General features: G+C 38.7%; 1 protein-coding gene and 1 long non-coding RNA gene across 2 annotated transcripts; one reads left to right on the top strand and one right to left on the bottom strand.

The window, feature by feature from the left end:
• Positions 1-14,532: 14,532 nt before the first annotated feature.
• Positions 14,533-16,462, top strand: LOC107765463 (cytochrome P450 71D7-like). The gene is made up of 2 exons (XM_016584116.2): positions 14,533-15,555; positions 15,689-16,462. The coding sequence occupies exons 1-2, from the start codon at positions 14,665-14,667 to the stop codon at positions 16,289-16,291; spliced, it is 1,494 nt and encodes a 497-aa protein (XP_016439602.1). The 5' UTR covers positions 14,533-14,664; the 3' UTR covers positions 16,292-16,462.
• On the bottom strand, positions 15,430-15,981 carry LOC107765465 (uncharacterized). Its single transcript, XR_001643438.2, has 2 exons — positions 15,854-15,981; positions 15,430-15,764 (listed from the first exon to the last, which is right to left on the bottom strand). It is a non-coding gene; the product is annotated as an uncharacterized LOC107765465 (long non-coding RNA).
• Positions 16,463-22,597: the final 6,135 nt, after the last annotated feature.

Below are 22,597 nucleotides of genomic sequence, written 5' to 3'. Positions count from 1 at the left end.
TTGAGTTTAGAGATTTGAATCTACTTGTTTGTTATGATCAATTTGTTACTGTTATTGAATCTGAAAGTATGTTTGTTGTTAAAAATATTGTTCAGTCAAAAATATTGAGTTTCTAGCCTAAGTTTGTTTATGAAATTTGATTAGGAATTGGTTATAGCTACTGTATTTTGGTTAGATTGATTAGGTGAATTAGTTATAGCTGATGGGGTAGAATGGTAAATTGTAGTATTTTCAGGGGTAGAATGGTAAATTGCAGTATTTTCAAGGGCATTTTCGGGATTTTAAAGGAGTCTTAAAAAATAATTAATGAGTGTTCTGTCCACTAAGTATTAAATAATATTTAAATAATATTAAAATAATACGTAGTGGGGGACAAGACATAATGGTGGGGAATTTATACATTGTTTAATATAGTGGGGGACAAAATATGTGGTAGTGGGGCAATAAGTGATTTAAATAAGGGAAAGATATGTGTTAGTGAGAATTAATACATTGTTTAATATAGTGGGGGACAAAACATTAGGTAGTGGGAAGTTAAAGGGGGATGGGTAGAAGATAGTGAGATTTAATTTTAAATGCTGGAAGTTGGTAATTAAATAGAGGAGCTTGACACAAATAAAGGGAGGATTCCGAAAATATTGAGAGAGAATAGGAGATTTTCTGAATATTAAGAGAGATTGGAGGACGGATTCTTGAAGGAACTTTGAGGAAAAAAAATTCTGGAAATAAAAGGAGAGAGTAGGATACACCCGATATGCACTCTGAATACACTGGATATACAGAGTCAGAATTTAAGGGTTAAACATTAACTGGTCTTTCAATCTAAAAAAGACTCACTTTGTTTCTGCCCGTTGATTGTTATTGGTGTTTCTGGATTTTTATTTGATTTGTTCTTTGAGTTTGGTTGGTTATTTGCTAATCCTTCACTGGTTATTGCTGGATTTTTGTTTGATTTTAAAATCTGTCACTGGTTTCTCGTTGCTGGTTGTTACTGGTTGCGGGGTGTTGCTGTTGTTATATGCTACTGCATTTCTGCTGATCTTCCCCTTCTTTTGCTTCCAATATCAGGTACACAACTGACACGCTGGTTACTGTAAGCGGAAACATGAAGCATGAATATGAAATGAAAAGTTGAAGTTCTGAATTTATCTTAGTTATATTCTGAATTTTAGTTGTATATATACATTATTTAGCTTCCTCTAATCAGAATCATGTAGTTGTTTAATATATATAATGGAACATCTAACATCAGCTTAGTGGAAGAACTGTCTATGTATTGCTAAAAAATAAATAAATGGTGTAGTAGCTCTGTTCAGTTAGTTCGTTATTGTTTGATGATTATCATGTCTCAAAAAGCATGTTAGCTGATTTAGACTATTCTTATACATTCAACAGTTAGCTCATTAAACGAATAGACCATTTCGGAACTTGTAGGAATATGGTTTAGCTAGATACTATTGATTAATTTCAGCATGTAAATGGTTTAGGATTAAAATTAGATTGCCAAGTTTTTTTTTTAATTTGACAAACTGTGAGCATGCCTAGTATAATGTAACTAGGTAGTAACATGTGAATGAGATGACCCAGGTCCAGTTTTGTGCCATACATGTTGGGCCTGGGTCCACGTTGGCCAACAGGCTGTCCATATTATGTTTACTCTTGATTTAACAAATTGACTTCGGAACCCGACTATAACAACTCGTAAGCATGTAAATAAATTAGGACCCTTTCTCTTTCATTTTTAGAGACAAATTTAATAGAAAAAATATAGGCACTTTAGGATTATCCTTTAAAAATAAATGAGATGAGCCTCGCCCAATAAAATGCACAAGTTGTGGGGCCCTCAATAATTGGTTAATAATTGTATAGACTTCGGGATCGGCCGTTTAGCAAATTTCACGGCCTTACCCAAAAATAATAATACGCTAGTCGATTTAGGCGCGCCTTTAACAATTTATTTTCTTAAACTCGGGTGCACATTTATGTGACCCAAATCCAAATCTCAACAGAGTCGAAATATGTCGATAACCACGGGTACATTGATGTGACGTGGTTCAAGATATATTTTCACGATGTTGCAATTCTCTGTTAAAATAATAATAATGATAAAAGCGGTTAAAAGTTAAAATTCGCACATATGTTCAACATGTATTATATCAGATAATCAAGCCGAATATGACAGTTGAGCGACCGTGCTAGAACCACAGAACTCGGGAATGCCTAACACCTTCTCCCGGATTAATAGAATTCCTTATCCGGATTTCTAGCGCGCAGACTGTTAAATAGAGTCAATAATTTCCTCGATACGGGATTCAACCGGTGACTTGGGACACCATAAATCTCCCATGTGGCGACTCTGAAATAAATAAATAAATCACGTTTCGATTGTCCTTTAATTAGAAAAAAACTCCCTTCCGTGCCTTTTTCGGGATCGGCGCGGGCAAAAAAGGAGGTGTGACAGCTCTGGCGACTCTGCTGGGGATGAAGAACCCAAAACGTTTTGTTCAGGGTTCAGAATTCGAGCTTAGATAAATTGTTGTATTTGGTTATATATGATTTTCCTACATGCTTTGTGCAGAACGTGCTATTTGTTACCGCTTTGATATTATCTGAACTGTATATAAATTGTGCCGACACCCTTCTCTCTTTACCTCCGGGGATGTGCTTACTGGTTGAGACTCCCTATTCTGTTAGTGTCATACCTTGAAATAAGAAAGAGGCTCGGATAAGTTACTAAGTCGGATGGCCTTTTGGTTCCCGGAAAGTTGCCCCCTCCTCGACTCCAGTTGTCCGCTCGGGCACACAGTCTAGAACACCGACCCAGGTTTTGAACATAGAATAATGTGACTTCATGACGGATCCTTAGTAGGAACGCTTAGTTGCATCACGTTGCATTTGACTTAGGTGACTCAACACAGGGGTTGGGTCCGTCTAGGACTAGCAACCTGAAATGAAAAGACCATCCTGATGCATCCTATTTGTTTTCCGTGCATTTATTTGTCTCGCGCCCGCATGCTGATCGGCTTTTGAATATCAGGAATATTGTGAAATTGAGGAAAAGAACAAAAAGTGAGAAATAGCGGTTAGGGAGTTAATTGTTTATTTTTGAAAAATCCAATGCCCAAATATTGTCTAAACTCTACCGAAATTTTGAGAAAATGAAAAAAAATGTTTTATTAGTTGTTTTACTAAAAGCAAAGGAAAAATAGAAAAAAAAGTCATTGTTCTATCTTGTTTTCAAAAATAGAAAAGGAAAATAGTTTATCTTGCCATGAAAAATGAAAATGAAAAAGAGTTTATTTTTAAAATAGTTTTTTTATTTGTTTATGAAAATGCCAAAAATGAAAAGGAAAAGAGTCGTGCTTTGAAAGTGGTTTTGTTATTTGCTGCCAAAAATGAAAATAAAAAAAAAGTCCTGTTTTAAAATAGTTCAGTTAATTTGCTCGAACTACGCCGGTTTGATTCTCACAGGATGTGAGATACGTAGGCAGCCCTCATCGGGTCCAACCTCCCCTTTTGCAAAAAATAGCAAACAAAAAAAATGTGTGTCAAAATTTTAATTTTTGTCAAATATAGCCGAATGTTCCCGAAAGGGACGCCGGAAGGCTGACTTTGCATAAACGGCCACCTTAGGTCCCTTTTTAGTTTTCCGGCTGATTGACCCAAACAACCTTAAAATCTTCGTCCCCGAGACGCTGAAAGGCTGTGTCTGCAATATTGGGTCTTCTATTTTGAAAAAAAAATCATAAATAAGTCGGGTGATGCTGTTTTTGTCAAAAATAGCCGAATGTTCCCGAAAGAGGTGCCGGAAGGCTGACTTTGCATAAACAGCCACATTTGGGTCATTTTTTAGATTTTGGCCAATTGACCCACACAGCCGTAAAATCTTCGCCACCAAGGTGCTCAAAGGGCGTCTTTGCAAAACCTGGCCTTTTTATTTTGAAAAAAAAAGAGTCAGTGGTCAAGTAAATACCGCTTAGATTTTTAGTCAAAATAAGTCATTCCAGCTTCGGAGATGTATTAAATTGTTCTTGCCGAGATAGCCTTAGAGTATCTTTCAGTTATCGAAAGGCTATTTTCGTAAAAGAATGGACCAGTTTGTAGTGTCATAAAATAATCCTCCACGGCCTCAAAATTCATGTGAAATTAGGAAGGGGCCACGTTTGCAAAAACAACCATTTGGTTAAAATTAGCAAATAGGGAAAGGAATCTGGCCGTTTGTTTTTGAGTTTGTAATTCTTTTGATTAGGGTGTGGTATGTTTTGATTTTCAAGTCTGTAGGTCGTCTTTTCGTCAAAATCTGTTAGTATGGTCAGTGTTTAAACCGTTGTAATCATGTTTGTTTTAATTGAAAATTCAAAAAAATAATAAAATATTTTATTGTTGTTTATCTTTTTTGGTCCGAACTACGCAAGGTCTGATTCATGCGGGGACATGATACGTAGGCAATCAACATAAGATTCGACCACCATTAAAAAAAAGAGCACAATTACAAGTAGCCGGAATGACGCACGTAACTGAAGCAAATGCATGATAGAAAGGGTTAACGGCCTAGTTGCATTGCATCCTCAATGTGTGTTTTTCCTATCTGTGAAAAACCCTAACGCTAACTGGTTGCTCTCATTTTTGTTCCCTTTTCAATCTTTAGAAAGGTGGTTGGTTGTGGTTCTGAAAGTAATGCTTCCCTGCAACACAAAGGCAAAAGGCAATGGCAGAGAACAACAGAGATACGTGGGTTGGTACCGATGCCCGAAAGCGGTTGGTTGAACAGGACTATGGCTTGGTAGAAGAGGTAAAAATGTTGAGATAGCATGTGGCAGACATGTATCAGGCATGGATGACTGGGAAAGCACCACCCCCGCCACTGCCTAGCTTCTTGAACTCTGTCCTTACCCAAGCACCCAACACCATAATGGATGATCCCCCATACTCTCCATCTCAACCCACTTATGATAGCTTTCCCAGCCACCCAAGTACCTCCATCACTCGTCAACGCTACTCCCTTCCCCAACGCCACTTCTCTCAACGAAACTCCCAAAGACATGCTTCGCTTTCCAAATACCCAGCTCTATAAAATGCCTATCCACCCTAACAAGCCTACCGAAAGCCCTCTGGATCAGGTTTCCGGCCCAATCAAGCATTTAAGAATGAGAGATTGATGAAACGAGAAAAGGCTCTCACCCCAATCGGAGAATCTTATGCAAGTCTGTTTGAAAGGCTAAAGCATGCTGGTCTGATTGAGCCGCTCCCCGGATATACTCCAAATCCACGTGCAAGAAGCTTTGATCCTACTGCACGATGTGCATACCACTCCAATGTCCCAGGGCATAGCATTGAGAGTTGTCATTCGTTGAAAAGGGAAATAGAAAGAATGATTCACAAAGGAGTGATTACGATCGATAACAGTAATAAAGAGCATGGGATATTGACTAAAGCTGAAGATGTTGAAGCGGATGGTGGTCTTAGCAATATCGATGCGAAGCTCAGTGGTTAAGATGCCAGGTTTGATAAGTGGGAGGAAGCTCCGTTCCTTGGTTAGCAAGAAAGAAGCTTTTGGTGGCTGATCTTGTTGCCATTTTTGTTGTCCGGATTATTCTTAGGATTGTAATCCGGATATTATCTTGTGTCGAACTTTCTTATCTTTCCATTTTTGTCATAGCGGTTTGTTTAGTTTTGTCTAGGTTTGTTTCGGGATTTTATTCTGGTTTGTTTTTGTTCATATTATTATTCAAACCATTTCACCGTTAGTCTAATGCCAAATCCGATCTTTTATTATTTCCAGTCATCTTTTTGTTTAGTTCTTTTATCATTTTGATCAGCGCTGATTCTAGTGACATGACATGTGCACACGGTTTGGGCCTAATATTAAAAGTTAATCATAAAACCATTGAGAGGTGATCAGAACATTTAAAGGAAATAAGGACGGTTTGAGATTATTCGGAGCTCGAGTCATGTGGAACTGGGGCAAGTAAAACATAAAGAAAACCGTTAAAGGTAGGATTCGCCAAGTTGACATGAGGGTCGATAGTGAGAGTGTTGCCCAACGGTGCTTTAGAGATGATAAATGAAAAGGCAAATGTGTGAATATAATTGTCAAGTCCAGCACCATCGGAATAGGCTACAAATCTTTGTTTAATTGTGTTGTTTGCACTTGGCATGTTTTGAAGACTGGAATGACGAAGACATTTTGTTGTGCTACCTAAACACTTTATCCTTCGTTACCCCTTTTGAGCCTTATTCATTTTATTTCATACCCCTCGTTCGGAATCAGTAGCAAAGGTTGGAAACACAAACGAAAAAAAAAGGAAAAAAAAGGAAAAACAAAGCAACAAAAAAACAAGAAATGAGAAAAAAAAAAGAAAAAAAAAGAAAATAATAGGTAAATGAAAAAAAATAAAAAAAAATAAAAAGGAATTGGGAACTACGTTTGACCTGATTCCTTAAAGAGGATACGTAGGCGCTTCACGGCTCGGTCATAGTGTGCATAGTGTGCATAGTGTAATGTAGTGTAAAATGAAAAAAGAAAAATCCCCAAGCAAGAAACTGGGGTAGAAGTTGTGCTTGATGTAGAGAAAGCCGGTTCCGAAGGTTGTAAATTTTGAACCCAAATTGATTTGTTTTGAGCCGCTAATACCCTTTCTTTCTAGCCCTATCCAAAACCCCACGTTACGGTCCAAAGAAAGACCTTTTGACCAGTCTTCGAAAGATGCCAAGTCATACAAATGGAAGTCGGGGATAGCACCCCGATTCCCAACCGAGAAAAGGATCATGGACTGGAAATGAATTGATAGCCGAAAAGAATCCCCAGCATAAAGAGTCATATCGGCAACACTCCAAATCCCCAGCTGGAAAGTGATACAAATGAGAGAGTCTTATCGGTGAAAATCTTCACGGGAACCATAAGGCGATGAAAGTTGAGAGAAAAACCAAAATGAGAGAGGCTTGACAGTGAAAACCCTTCGGGCACTACAAGTCGAATAAAGATTGAGAATCAGATGGAAATCACCAGACGAAAGTTGTGAAAGGCGATTAACGACAGAGGATAGGCCATATGTGCATGTCATGACCATTAGAGTTGGTATCCGCATTTGATAGGTTTTTATTTTATAGTTTCCTCATTAGAGAGTCATCTATTTCCTTTGTCTTTTATTATGTTCCTTTTTATCTTTCTCCTTTCATAAAAAAAATTCCCCAGTAGAGTCTGTTTGGTCAGAACAAGTGAGAAATGACTTCAAAATCTGCCATCAGCTTTCCAATTATGCAAGACGAGATCTGACTAGTACATCCAAGTGGTATAGTCAGCAAGGAACAAGCGCGAGGCCAGTGTCAAGAAAGATATCCCCAGCAAGAGGGAATTGACAAAAGGATGGACGAGTGTCAAGAGGGATATCCTCGCCGAAATCAAAGGTTATAGACCTCAAGGCCAAGGCCCGTGGACAAATCAAGAAAGAACAACGCGGAGAGCAATAGACTAAAAGGTTGGGGAAATGCCAGTTTCCGAGCTGTGCCACAAAAGAAGAGGGATATCCCCAACAAAAAAGGTTGTTTTCAGTGACACGAATAAACAAAGAAAGTGGTTAATCAATGAACATGCAAGATCTGCAAGTGAACTCAGCTGTCATGAAAATACATGAGACTGGGAAAATGGTCAAGAGGTTTGGGAATAAGGAATCGTCAAGAAGGTCGGAAAGTATCAGCCCAAGCTTCAAGATGGACAGACAACGCATAGATGGAGAATGGTTGATGGCATCCCCAGCAGGAGTATCACAACCAACCACCACATTCTAAACTGCCCAAATTTTCTTTGATTTGAAGCAGGGACAGGGAATGCTACCGATGACGGAAAGATGCGCCACAAGAAAGATTGTCAAACTGGGGCAGAAAATTTTCGTTCATTTCGAAAATTTTCGGGAAGTATAACACAAGTTTGGTGAAAAGCGGTATTCCCAGCAGTTTTTCGGGAGAAGGCAAAACGAGTTTTAATGAAGTAGTCTTCGAAGGAAGAAGATAACAAAACAAAAAAAATAAAAAAAAAAAAATAAAGAAAGATTTTTTAAAAAAAAAATGAAAAAAAAAGAGAAAAAAAAAAGACCAGTTTTGCAAAAGGAAACAGTTTGCAAAGGAATGAAACATCCTACTTAAAGGAAGTAGTCTTGGAAGGAGTAAAATATCATATTTTACTCAGCAGAGTTATCCTCAGCAGTGTTATCCCCAGCAGTGTTACTCAGCGGTTTGCAGTGTTATCCCCAGCAGTCCACAAAGAAGACAGTACAAGTTTTAAGGTAAGTAGTTTTGAAGAAAGATAATTCAAGTTAGAAGGAAAATGTTGTTGAGGTCAGGAGCCCCCCTGAAGAACTGAATGGCCATTTATTTTTCAAAGTTGTTGTTTGAATCTCGCCCGCCTGAAGAACAGAATGACGATTTATTTTTAAAGTTGTTGTCGAGGTCAGGAGCCCCTCTGAAGAATAGAATGGCGATTTATTTTTAAAGTTGTTGCCGAGGTCAGGAGCCCCCCTGAAGAACAGAATGGCTATTTATTTTTAAAGTTGTTGTCGCGGTCAGGAGCCCCCCTGAAGAACAGAATGGCGATTTATTTTTCGAAGTTGTTGAAATCTCGCCCGCCTGAAGAACAGAATGGCGATTTATTTTTTAAGTTGTTGTCGAGGTCAGGAGCTCCCCCTGAAGAATAGAATGGCGATTTATTTTTCGAAGTTGTTGAAATCTCGCCCGCCTGAAGAAAGGAATGGCGATTTATTTTTCAAAGTTGTTGTTGAGGTTAAAGCTCGAAAGGAGCTTGATTTATTTTTAAAGTATTAGAGTTGAAGTCAGGAGCCCGCCTGGAGAATGGAGGTGTTAAAATTTAAGAAATTGTTAAAGTCAGGAGCCCGCCTGGAGAATGGAGGTGTTAATATTTAAGAAAGTTGTTGAGGTCAGGAGCCCCCTGAAGAACAGAATGGCGATTTAAATTTCAAGTTTTGAAGTTGGGAGCCCGCCCATATAACAGAGGAATACATTTCTGTCTTTAAATTTCAAGTTTTGAAGTTGGGAGCCCGCCCATATAACAGAGGAATACATTTCTGTCTTTAAATTTCAAGTTTTGAAGTTGGGAGCCCGCCAATATAACAGAGGAATACATTTCTGTCTTTAAATTTCAAGTTTTGAAGTTGGGAGCCCGCCCATATAACAGAGGAATACATTTCTGTCTTTAAATTTCAAGTTTTGAAGTTGGGAGCCCGCCCATATAACAGAGGAATACATTTCTGTCTTTAAATTTCAAGTTTTGAAGTTGGGAGCCCGCCTATATAACAGAGGAATACATTTCAAGTCAGTAAAGCAGAGGAATACAGCCGAAATCCCCAGCAGGAAACAACAAGAATCCCCAGCAGAGGAAGGAAGTCCAAGACTCGATGGAAAAATAATGCGAATCTCCCGAAAAGGAAATAAGCAGTTCGAGATCGGCAGTCAAGGGAGAATACAAGACAAATCAGAAGTTAAGAAATACAAGAGGAGTCACCGAGACATCAAAGCAACAAGAGACACAAGAGCATGATCTAGATAAGATTTTGTAATTCATAGACTATGGTCTAGTCTAGCTTCTTGTTTTCTTTCAGCATGGTGTAATAAGGAGGTCAGCAAGTAGTAAAAACAGCATGCAACAGCAGAAAAATTGCAGTCCCATGGTAGTCCCAGCTACCAAAACTTTCCGAACTACATTAGCCTGATTCCCTTCTAGCCAGGGATATGTAGGAAACCTTTGAAGCAAAGGTTCAGTTAAATCTTTTTAAAAAAAAAATGCTTCACACGGAGTAGTCGGATGGGCAACAATCGCTCACTTTATCTTTGCACAAAAACTCTTCATGTTTTCGGACAAAGAGGGGAAGAAAGCACGTGATTTTTGCCCTATATGAGAATTACTCCCAAAAATTCCAAAAAAATAAAATAATTTTTTGTTTGTTTGCAATTGTTGTGAATTTTGTGATATTTTTCTTGTATTGTTTGCATTTGGCTGTGCATGTTTATTTTCTAAATTAATAAAAAATATAAAAATATGTCGCATTTGCATTTAGGATTTAAGTTTGCAATTATGAGTAATTAAGTTTGTTTTACAAGAATGAAAATTACAAAAATAGGTATCTTTTGCATTTTTAGCCTTTAATGTCCAAATTGTGTGATTGTATTTTAATTGTCATTTCATTTTATATGATAATTGTTGCTAGAAATTAATTAGTATTTTTAATAAGTTAATTTAGTTTGTAACTTAATTTAGAATTTTAGTTTTAGAAAGTAAAAAACAAGAAGCAATAAAAGAGGAAGAAAATCGGATTGGGCCACCTTCTAATTTAAATCAACCATGGCCCAAACCAAATAAACTCCTACCAGGTCGACCCGACCCAGTCTGCCCCATAACCCAAACTAATCCCAACCCACCCCTATTTTCATTTTTTCATTTTTCCCAACCCTAAAAAACCCTAAAACTATCCGCTCCCCCCCCCCTCTCTCTTCTTCTCCTTCTCCAAACCAAGCTCCCTCCCATGGCTACCCCTTCCCCTTCATGTCCCAACAACCCTCTCACCCCCATGGCAGCTGCTGCCCAAGCTCCTTCGTCTTCTTCGTCGTCGAGCCCTCCCCCCCTCGTCGACCTCCAGCCATGAACAACCACCCGTCGACCTCCAGTCATGAACGACCATCCCAGCCATGCAACCACCACCAGTTTCATCCAAACGACCACCTCCCTTCACACAGCCCAGCCTCACCGTCGATCCATCTCCAACAGCCATTGTTGTTGCTTCATCTTCTCAGATGACCATCTTTCAGTCCGTCTCCAAGCTCCAGCTCCACTGTCATTTCCGGTTAGTTGGTTTAAATTTCATTTCTATCTGTATTTCGTTTAATATTCTCGGATCTGAAATCATTATATGTTTGATTCTTTTCTTGTTTGTTGTTTATCATTTTTGATTATTTCTTCAGTTTGTTTTATGTTCTTGTTTAGTTTAATATAGAAATTGTTGGTTGTAATATTGTTAGATTTAATTTGAAGTCCAATTGATTATTGAGTTTAGAGATTTGAATCTACTTGTTTGTTATGTTCAATTTGTTACTGTTATTGAATCTGAAAGTATGTTTGTTGTTAAAAATATTGTTCAGTCAAAAATATTAAGTTTCTAGCCTAAGTTTGTTCATGAAATTTGATTAGGAATTGGTTATAGCTACTGTATTTTCGTTAGATTGATTAGGTGAATTGGTTATAGCTGATGGGGTAGAATGGTAAATTGCAGTATTTTCAGGGGTAGAATGGTAAATTGTAGTATTTTCAAGGGCATTTTCGGGATTTTAAAGGAGTCTTAAAAAATAATTAATGTGTGTTCTGTCCACTAAGTATTAAATAATATTTAAATAATATTAAAATAATACGTAGTGAGGGACAAGACATAATGGTGGGAATTTATACATTGTTTAATATAGTGGGGGACAAAACATGCGGTAGTGGGCCAATAAGTGATTTAAATAAGGAAAAGATATGTGTTAGTGGGAATTAATACATTGTTTAATATAGTGGGGGACAAAACATTAGGTAGTGGGAAGTTAAAGGGGGATGGGTAGAAGATAGTGGGATTTAATTTTAAATGCTGGAAGTTGGTAAATAAATAGAGGAGCTTGACACAAATAAAGGGAGGATTCCAAAAATATTGAGAGAGAATAGGAGATTTTCTGAATATTAAGAGAGATTGGAGGACGAATTCTTGAAGGAACTTTGAGAAAAAAAAACATTCTGGAAATAAAAGGAGAGAGTAGTATACACCCGATATACACTCTGAATACGCTGGATATACAGAGTCAGAATTTAAGGGTTAAACATTAACTGGTCTTTCAATCTAAAAAAGACTCACTTTGTTTCTGCCCTTTGATTGTTGTTGGTGTTTCTGAATTTTTATTTGATTTGTTCTTTGAGTTTGGTTGGTTATTTGCTACTCCTTCACTGGTTATTGCTGGATTTTTGTTTGATTTTAAAATCTGTCACTGGTTTCTCGTTGCTGGTTGTTACTGGTTGCGGGGTGTTGCTGTTGTTATATGATACTGCATTTCTACTAATCTTCCCCTTCTTTTGCTTCCAATATCAGGTACACAACTGACACGCTGGTTACTGTAAGCTGAAACATGAAGCATGAATATGAAATGAAGAGTTGAAGTTCTGAATATATCTTAGTTATATTCTGAATCTTAGTTGTATATATACATTATTTAGCTTCCTCTAATCAGAATCATGTAGTTGTTTAATATATATAATGGAACATCTGACAGCAGCTTAGTGGACGAACTGTCTATGTATTGCTAAAAAATAAATAAATGGTGTAGTAGCTCTGTTCAGTTAGTTCGTTATTGTTTGATGATTATCATGTCTCAAAAAGCATGTTAGCTGATTTAGACTATTCATAAACATTCAACAGTTAGCTCATTAAACGAATAGACCATTTCGGAACTTCTAGGAATATGGTTTAGCTAGATATTATTGATTAATTTCAGCATGTAAATAGTTTAGGATTAAAATTAGATTGCCAAGTTTTTTTTTAATTTGACAAACTGTGAGCATGCCTAGTATAATGTAACTAGGTAGTAACATGTGAATGAGATGGCCCAGGTCCCGTTTTGTGCCATACATGTTGGGCCTGAGTCCACGTTGGCCAACGGGCTGTCCATGTTGTGTTTACTCTTGATTTAACAAATTGAGTTCGGAACCCGACTATAACAACTCGTAAGCATGTAAATAAATTAGGACCCTTTCTCTTTTATTTTTAGAGATAAATTTAATAGAAAAAATATAGGCACTTTAGGATTATCCTTTAAAAATAAATGAGATGAACCTCGCCCAATAAAACGCACAAGTTGTGGGGCCCTAAATAATTGATTAATAATTGTATAGACTTCGGGATCGGTCGTTTAGCAAATTTCACGGCCTTACCCAAAATAATGATACGCTAGTCGCTTTAGGCGCACCTTTAACAATTTATTTTCTTAAACTCGGGTGCACATTTATGTGACCCAAATCCAAATCTCAACAGAGTCGAAATATGTCGATAACCACGGGTACGTTGATGTGACGTGGTTCGAGATATATTTTCACGATGTTGCAATTCTCTGTTAAAATAATAATAATGATAAAAGCAGTTAAAAGTTAAAATTCGCACATATGTTCAACATGTATTATATCAGATAATCAAGCCGAATATGACAGTTGAGCGACCGTGCTAGAACCATGGAACTCTGGAATGCCTAACACCTTCTCCCGAATTAATAGAATTCCTTATCCGGATATCTGACACGCAGACTGTTAAACAGAGTCAATAATTTTCTCGATTCGGATTCAACCGGTGACTTGGGACACCATAAATCTCCCAAGTGGCGACTCTGAAATAAATAAATAAATCTCGTTTCGATTGTCCTTTAATTGGAAAAAACTCCCTTCCGCGCTTCTTTCGGGATCGGCGCGGGCGAAAAAAGAGGTGTGATAATAATCATATCCCATGCAGAGCTTTTTTATCCCACATTGGAATGAACATACACAAGGTTTGCACCATTTGTAGAAATAACGTTGAAAATGCACAACACATTTTCATCTACTGCCCCGGCACTCAATCTTGTTGGGAAAATATGGGCATCCCAATTTTGCAGTTAAAAGAAGGTATCCAGTGGTTATTGAGCCTAAAAGAGATTTTTACTCAAAATTTTTTTATTCAAATAACTGAAGGACTATTCTCCCCTTCGCCATTTGAAATATCTGAAAAAATAGAAACAACAACAACAACATAAATAACCTTAACTATAAGGTTCATCACACCGACATTCTACAACAAGCTTGGAATATAACTTCTTCACAAACAAAAAACCCCTTCAAAGAAAGCAGGATTTTAATTGAGATCAGATCGAACAAACCACCCCAAAATATAATCAAGCTGAATGTTGATGGAGCTTTCTCCAAATCTACACTGGAAGCTGGCCTTGGTGGTGTTTTCAGAAACAATAATGGAGACTGGATCTTCGGCTACTGCAAGTCAACCTATGCTTCATCTGTCACACACTGTGAACTAATGGCATGAAGGATTGAAAATTGCTCAGGAACTCGATCTTTCTAACATTGATATAGAGACAGACTCAACGGATGTCATATCATTACTTAATGAAAATAACCCTAACTTCTCTAATCTAATTTTTGAATGCAGATCATTAATGCACCAGTTGAAGCACCCAATCCTTCAAAATGTATTTACCATGCACGTCCACCTTGTTTTGCTGAACCTCAATTACTAAAGGACAAGTATGACTATAGTATTAGCTCTAAGTATGTTGTTACTACTGTTTGTGAAAAACTAGCCAAGTTTGGCAATGAAAATGTCCTTAGGGACTATGTAAGAACTTTGTAATGTTCCTCTTATTAGTAATATAATATCTTTTGCTTCAAAAAAACGTTTTTTCCACGTAATTTTTTTTCTTTTCTTTCTCTGCTCCAAACACCCCCTCCCCCTCCCCCCCCAAAAAAAAAAGCAAACTTACCTTTTCTTCCTATCCCATTTCTTGGATCTTTTATATCTTGCCGAGAAGCCGATAAATTAGACACAAGTAAAGTAGTCATTACCAACCTCTCTGAGTTATTAAGTCAATTATTCCAATATGGAAGTCTCTTTCTTCATTATCATCTTTCTCTTTGTCCTACCTTTACTGATTGTATTATTCATCAAAATAGGGCAAAAAAGATTGCCTCCAGGACCATGGAAACTCCCACTCGTTGGAAATTTACATCAGCTGGCTGGAAGCTCTCTGCCCCATGTTGCACTCAAGGAATTAGCTGAGAAACATGGACCTTTGATGCACCTAAAACTAGGCGAGCGTTCAACTATTGTCATATCATCTTATAAAATGCTGAAAGAAGTGATAAAAACAAGCGATACCACGTTTGCATATAGGCCGGAGATCCTTGTCTCGAAGACCATTACGTACAATAATAGAGACATGGTTTTTGCTCCATATGGTGATTACTGGAGGCAAATGCGCAAATTTTGGATGTTAGAGCTCCTAAGTCCGAAAAGGGTTCACTCGACTTATCCTCTAATGGAGGAAGAGATTTCGGGCTTAGTTAGATCTATACAGGTCTCAGCTGCTGGTGGTACGCCAATCAATATGAATGAATGTCTTAACTCGCTCACTTGTGCTATTATTTGCAAAGCTTCAGTTGGAATGGTCTGTAACAATTCGGACTCATTAATTTTTGCAATAAAAGGAATAGCAAGTCTCGCAGGAATTTTCAATATCTTAGATTTGTTCCCGTCCCTCAAGTTTCTTGAGTTCATCATAGGATCCAAGCAAAAGCTAGTTAAATTGCATCAAGAATGTGATCTCCTACTTGAAGAAATTGTTCGTGAACACGAAGCTAGCATAGAAAGAAATAACGGTGAGCCCATTGATAAAGAAGATCTTTTGCACCTTCTTTTAAGGCTTAAAGACAAGGAGAGCCACAATTTTAAAATCCCTATAACAAGAGATAACATCAAAGCTATACTCTTGGTAAGTACTACCTAGATCTTCATGTCAATCTCTTCCCCAACACCCTTTCTTCTTCTTAAGAAGTATTATTATTTATTTATTATATTTGGCTACAAATGAACCCTAAAATTGCTTATCGATTGGGCACCTACAGAATATGTTCGCTGCCGGAACTGTGACATCAGCAACTGCATTGGAATGGGCCATGTCTGAAATAATAAAGAATCCGTCTGTCATGAAAAAAGTGCAAGCTGAAGTCAGAGAGATCTTCAAAGGAAGAAAAATAGTTGATCAACGTGATATTCAAAATCTGAAGTACCTGAAATTGGTAGTTAAGGAAACTCTAAGGCTTCATCCTCCTGGTCCATTGTCTTTACCTAGGGAATCAATAGAGCAGTGCGAGCTTAATGGGTATATCATACCTAAAAAAACTATAGCCCTTGTGAATATGTGGGCAATGGGAAGGGACCATCAATATTGGCATGATCCAGAAAAATTTGAGCCCGAGAGGTTCAATAATGTTATCGAAGTATCAATTCCTTTTGAGTTCTTGGGATTTGGATTCGGGATGAGAGCTTGTCCGGGAATGTCATTTGGTACAGCAACCCTTGAGCTTACTCTAGCTAGATTACTATACCATTTTGATTGGAAACTTCCAAATGGTATGAATTCAGAGGAATTAGATATGACTGAGAAATTTGGTGCTAATGTTGTAAAGAAAAACAACTTGTACTTAATTGCTTCACCATATGATTAATTATTCGACTGATACGATTTGGTTTCCACAAAATTAGTTGCCTAGTGTGTTAAGTATAATAAAGACAAGTCGTTGAGTACTTTCTCTTTTGGTTTCTTTATTTTTCCTTAGTACTTGTACTCCTCATGTACTGGCTAGTTGATCATGGTGTAATAAACTGCAATTTTATTATATGAGGTTGTGCATGTAATATTTATTATCTTTGTTTTATGGAATTTGCCTTTGTGATATAGTATTTTCTTAGTTATCGTCTACAAAGGGAAGGATCAATGCACGAGAGTCTTCTAATTGATGTACTCAGGAATGGGACATAGTACTGGCGAGTCATAATTCATAGTACACTTACTTTTAATTTGACTACTATTTATTTTCTTTTTCCAAAATAAAAAAAAATAAGGTCTAAAATTTTCTCATGCACTTATGCATTCCTAAGACCGTCCCACATAATAAGTTCACAATATAATCCTTAAGAAAGTCTTATTTAGGGGTAGAATTATTTATTTTTTTGATATTTTTGTAGTCTCTTTTATGTAATAAATTGTTCATATGTAGGTCAATTGATTAAACCAAGTTAATTATTATGCATTTTTCGAAAGAAATAAATACCCCACCAAAATGCAGAAATATATTCGTTTTATCTCAGACTGATGGGTGAAAATCATGTTTTCCTTCCAACTTTGGCTTAACAATCAGACATTTCCTCCAACTTCAAAGAATCGACATTCTTGTTGTAATGTCCGATCGGTCGTTTTGATTTTTAGAACTATGTTCCCCTAAATAAAACTTTCCATATGTGCTTTTACTGTTTTATGACTTGTGGAGATGGTTAGTTCGAGATTTTGAAGGGTTTCGGACTGAAATCGGAACACTTAGTTCCTTAGTTTGGCTTTAAAAGTCTAAGTTTGACTTCGGTGATCAACATTTTGAGTACATGACATCGGAATCGGGATTTGACAGTTCCAATAGGTTCGTATGATGATTTTGGACTTAGGCATATGTTCGGAAGCGTTTCAGCGCCTAATGGTGAAAGTTAGCTCATGGAAGGTTTTAAAGTTCGTTAAATTTGGTTTGGTATAGCTTTTGGTGTTATCGAGGTCCATTTGGGATTTCGAACCTGGAAATAGTTCTGTATGGTGATTTAAGACTTGCTCGTAAAATTTTGTGTCATTTTGAGTAGTCTAAGAATGATTCGGTGCGTTCGGAGTGAATTAAAAACTTGAAGTTCATATTTTGATTCAATTTGGTTTTAGGGTGCGATACTTAGTTTCGTCATTATTTTACGCGTTTCGAGAGTTCGAGCAGGTCCGTATTATGTTTATCAACTTATTGGTGTATTTGGATGGGGTCCCGAATAGTTCGGGTGGGTTTCGGACCGCCCAGAGCTATGTTAGAAAAACCAGAAATTCCAGTTCCAGTTTCCTTCTTCGCGAACACGGAAGGACCCACGTGTTCGCGATGAAGAATGTGGGCAGTGGGGTAATTTGTTCATCACGTTAGCGATCAAGAGGCCGCGTTTGCGAAGCTTTGAGATCCCAGGCCTACGCGTTCGCGTAGAAGAAAGGAGCCAAGGCGGGTCAGTACCCGTTACGCTTCGTGTTCGCGTAGGAGCCCTCGTGTTCACGTAGTGTAGGCCAAGCATGCCTCCACGTTCGTGATAGGAATTTTTTTGGGCCTGGGGAGCTTTGCCTTCACAAACGCGAGGCCCATTCTGCGTTGGAGTAGAAGGGGCAGGTGGGCAATGTTGTTTTAAATTGGGACTCAGGCCATTTTTGAGTTCATTTATTACACTCTTGGGGATTTTGGAGATTTAAAGATGTGAATTTCAATCTAGCTTTTGAAGGTAAGTAATTCCTACCTAATTTGACTTTAATACATAGATTATGGGAAGATTTTAACCGATAAAATTGTGAAAATTTTGAGTTTAGATAAAAATTTAGGGTTTGATAAAAAATGGGATTTAACCACCAAAATAGTTATGGAATTGGATGAAAATTATATATTTGAGTTCGTGAGGTTATGGGTAAGAACTTTCTTCAAAAATTCCGGAATCAGAGCCCGGGGGTGAATTTTAGAAATCTTCAATTGGGGTTGGGTAATCACTCTAATAGCTAGAATATGAACTTTTTAGCATTTATTGATTATTTTATATAATATTTGGCTAGTTTTAGATTGTTCGGCACCGAGTTGAGACATTAGGAGTAAGTTGTGACCGGAAAGTATTGAGACAAGGTAAGTCTCTTGCCTAACTTAGTAATAGGGAATTTACCCCATAGGTTATTTAGATTGATATTTCCTTCTATTTGTGGGGATTACGTACGCACGAGGTGACGAGAGTCCGTGCATAGCTACTAATTATGCTTATGTACGGGTAGTTTAGGACCCAAATCATGAAACACTTGTAATGTTTGTGACCTACTTGTTAGTTAAATTGTCTAAATCATATTGAAAGTTAATAAAGGAATTGTAAAAGACCGAATTTAACTTACTTGAGTTTTTGGCCGGTTACTTGACCGTTAATGGAACTTGTTTACATTATGTATTAGCCTTGTAAGAATGTTAAGTCAATTGCTTATAAAGTATCCTAAATTTTTGTGGCACGAGCTGAACGCCTTGGCAATAGAATAGATGCATCTCGAGATCGTGCCACATGCCCCTCTACAGTGTACACGTTATACTAGATCAGATCGTACGACCTTGGCATAATTCGTACTTAATAATACTCGGAGCCTAATCATGCTTGATATTATTTGTGGTTTGTGAGGTTATAAGTATTAATGACAGGAATTTACTTTGAATTTAATTATTTTTGAAATAATTACTTGTTCTTGCTTGCCAATGAGTTATTATTATTATTTAGATATCCCATGTTCATTTAGAATTTCTGTATTTAGATTATTAGCCCATAGTAAGTGTCGAAGTCGATCCCTCATCACTACTTCTTTGAGGTTAGACTTGATACTTACTGGGTACATGTTGTTTATATACTCACGCTACACTTCTACACTGACCGTGCAGATCTGAGGCAGGTGCATCTCCCGATCACATCGGACGCACCCTTGTTATCCGGAGGCCTAGTGGTGAACTACTTTCCTGAGCCGTTCCGCAACATCCTAGAGTCTCTTCTTTACTTTCATTCCTGTCAATTTTTGATTTCAGACAGTAGCTAGAGTTTTGTATAATCTATTAGTGCTCATACATTTGTGACACCAGGTCTTGGTACACACTAGTAGACTTGTGGTTTTGGATTATTAATATGGTTATGATTTGCACTCAGTTGTTTTTGTTCTATTCATTAAAAGCTATTGTTTCTTAAATCATTTAATGAAGGAAAAACCTAATTACTTGAATTTTTTTTAAAAAAGGGACATCACATGGTTAGTTTACTGTTGGCTTGCCTAGCGCGGCGTTGGGCGCCATCATGGCCTATAAGAGAATTGGGTCGTGACAATATGGTATCAGAGCACTAGGTTCATGTAGGTCTCAAAAGTTATGAGCAGGCCTAATAGAGTCTTGCAGATCGGTGAGGAGATGTCCGTACTTATCTTCGAGAGGCTGTAGGGTGTTAGGAAACTACTCCTTTTCCATCTCATATCGTGCAATTGATGTGGTACTAAATCTCTTTCTCTTATTCTCTCATAGATGGTGAGAACGCGCGGAGGTGATGTTCCAGATTAAGGAGGAGTTTCTCCCCCTATTGCTAGAGGCCGAGGCAGAGGCCGAGGGAGGGCTCCTACCTGTAGTAAAATGACGTCACAGAGTTGCTCCGGCTGTTCCACACGTGGATCCAATAGATGATCCTATTATTGAGGAGCACAGTGAGGTACCTGCAGCAGAGCCAGCCCTGGTAGATTTTATGTCAGCACCGGAATTTCATGACGTCATGGATCATATGCTACGGTTCATGGATACTATGACTCATATTGGTTTATTTTCATGAGACTTGCCATATCACAAGCGGGAGGGAGAGCGCAAAACCCTACCGCTCAGGCTCCAGGGCATGCAGCTGTCGTATATCAAAACCTAGGTGAACTATCCGTGGGCAGAGCCCAGCCAGTGGCAGTGGCTATACCCGAGCCTAGACCAGGTGAGGCCGATGAGTCGCATAAGCTATTGGACAGATGCACCAGGTTACATATTCCATTCTTTGGAGGTGAGCAACATGAGGATGACCGGGACTTCATTGATAGTGCATGGATAGACTGCACAACATGAGGTTATTGGAGTCCCATGGAGTGGACTTTGATACTTTCCAGCTGGAGGGTAGGGCCCGTAAATGGTGGTAGTCCTATCTTCTTGGCAGACCAGCAAATTGTCCTCCCATGACTTGGGACAGGTTCACCCATATTTTTCTAGATAGGTATATTCCACCCTCTTAGAGGGAAGAGTTGCAGTTTCAGTTTGAGCAGCTCCAGTAGGGTCAGGTGTCAGTGATCGACTATGAGGTGAGGTTCTATGATTTTTCTCGCCATGCACTTATGATACTTCATACTGATGCGCAGAGAGTGTGGAGGTTTGTTGTGGGATTGCACACTGGTAATCCGGCCACTATGGCCTAAGAGGTCAAGATGGGGACTTCTTACGAGCTAGTTATGGAGATATCTCGAAGGATCGAGGGTGTACGTCAGCGTAGCCGAGAGCAGGATATGAGGGAGAAGAGATTTCAAATTATTACGGAGAGTTCAGAGATGCCCCAACTGGGGGTAGAGGTCAGATCGTGAAGGGTCAGTCCATCAGGCCCACATATCCAGCACGGCCACCACCTCGAGATGCTCTAGTAAAACCCTATTTCAGTGCCATGCCAAAGAGTTCTTACTGACCAGCAGCCATCCACGGTTCCTTCAGTGGGTTTTCAGGCCATCAGGGTCAGACTTCAAGTCACCATTCCGTATATCGAGAGGTCGTTTATATTGCCGGTACCTCAGTCACGTGCGGAAGTTCTACCCTAGGCTTTGGGGCAAGGCATTATAATAGGGTCAACAACCTATGATTATAGTACTAGCTATCCCACTAGTCGTCCGGTTGCTAGAGGCAGAAGGAAAGTGGGTAGGGGCCGTCCTAGAGGTGGAGGCCAGTCAAGTGGTGCTCCAACTAGATTTTATGCTTTTCTGGCCGGACTAGATGAAAAGGCCTCAGATGCTGTGATCACAAGTATTATTTCTATCTGCGGTAGGGATGCTTCAGCACTAGTTAATCCAGGGTCTACACATTCATATGTCTCATCTCTATTAGCTCATTTCCATTGAATCCTTGGGTGCTCCTATTTTTGTGACCACACCTATGGGTGATGTTGTGGATCAAGTGTTGTTACATTCTATGGCTACGAAACTAGGGCGGATCTTTTATTTCTTGATATGACCGACTTTGAGGTCATCCTATGCATGGACAGGTTGTCTCCATATCACACCATCCTTGATTGCCTTGCCAACACTGTTACCTTGGCGATGATAGAGTTTTCTAGATTGGAGTAGAAGGGTTCGTCTGTCAATACACCTAGTCGAAACATATCATTTCTGAAGGCTCAGCACATGGTCGAGAAGGGTTGTTTGGCTTATCTAGCTTATGTTCGGGATACTACTGCAGAGACTCCGACGATTGATTCAGTGCCTGTAGTCTGGGAGTTCTCCGATGTGTTTCCTTCTGATCTTCCAGGCATGCCACCAGATCGTGATATCGATTTTTGTATTGATTTGGCTCCAGGTACCCAGCCTATATCTATCCCATCATACTGCATGGCCGCAAAAGAGTTGAAGAAGTTGAATGAGTAGCTTGAGGAGTTGCTAGCAAAGGGTTTCGTCAAACCGAGTGTATCACCTTTGGGTGCACCGGTGTTATTTATTAAGAAGAAAGATGGGACAAGAATTGATCCCACTACCCTCCGAAGTCAATCACACATGCTCTAAGCATATACTCCATGATCTGAACTGTCCTCTCTGACTTCCCGTCAGTCTACGGATGAAAGGCTATGATGAGCTCTACATGGGTCCCCAACTCACTCTGTACTGCTCTCCAAAAATGCAAAGTAAACTGACGGCCTCTATCTGAAATAATAGAAACAGGCACACCATGCAACCGGACAATCACCTGAATTTAAATCTAGGTCAACCGATCTGAAGAATACGTAGTCAAGACCGGAATGAAGTGTGCCGACTTGGTCAACCTATTGACGATGGCCCAAACTGCATCAAACTTCTGTAAGGTCCGCGACAACCCAACTACGAAGTCCACAGTAATGCGCTCCCATTTACGCTCAGGTATAGTCATGTGTTGGAGTAGGCCGCCTGGACTCTGATGCTCATACTTAACCTG

This window comes from Nicotiana tabacum, chromosome 5, assembly GCF_000715075.1.
Source record: "Nicotiana tabacum cultivar K326 chromosome 5, ASM71507v2, whole genome shotgun sequence".
NCBI classification, from domain to species: Eukaryota; Viridiplantae; Streptophyta; class Magnoliopsida; order Solanales; family Solanaceae; genus Nicotiana; species Nicotiana tabacum.
Note: the sequence above shows the minus strand (reverse complement) of the source record. Positions and strands in the feature narration are given on the sequence as shown.

Excerpts from the sequence above, each read along its gene's own strand:
- LOC107765463 (XM_016584116.2), top strand. The coding sequence starts at position 14,665 with ATGGAAGTCTCTTTCTTCATTATCATCTTTCTCTTTGTCCTACCTTTA. Across the intron at positions 15,556-15,688 it reads ACATCAAAGCTATACTCTTG|AATATGTTCGCTGCCGGAAC; the intron begins GTAAGTACTACC and ends GGGCACCTACAG.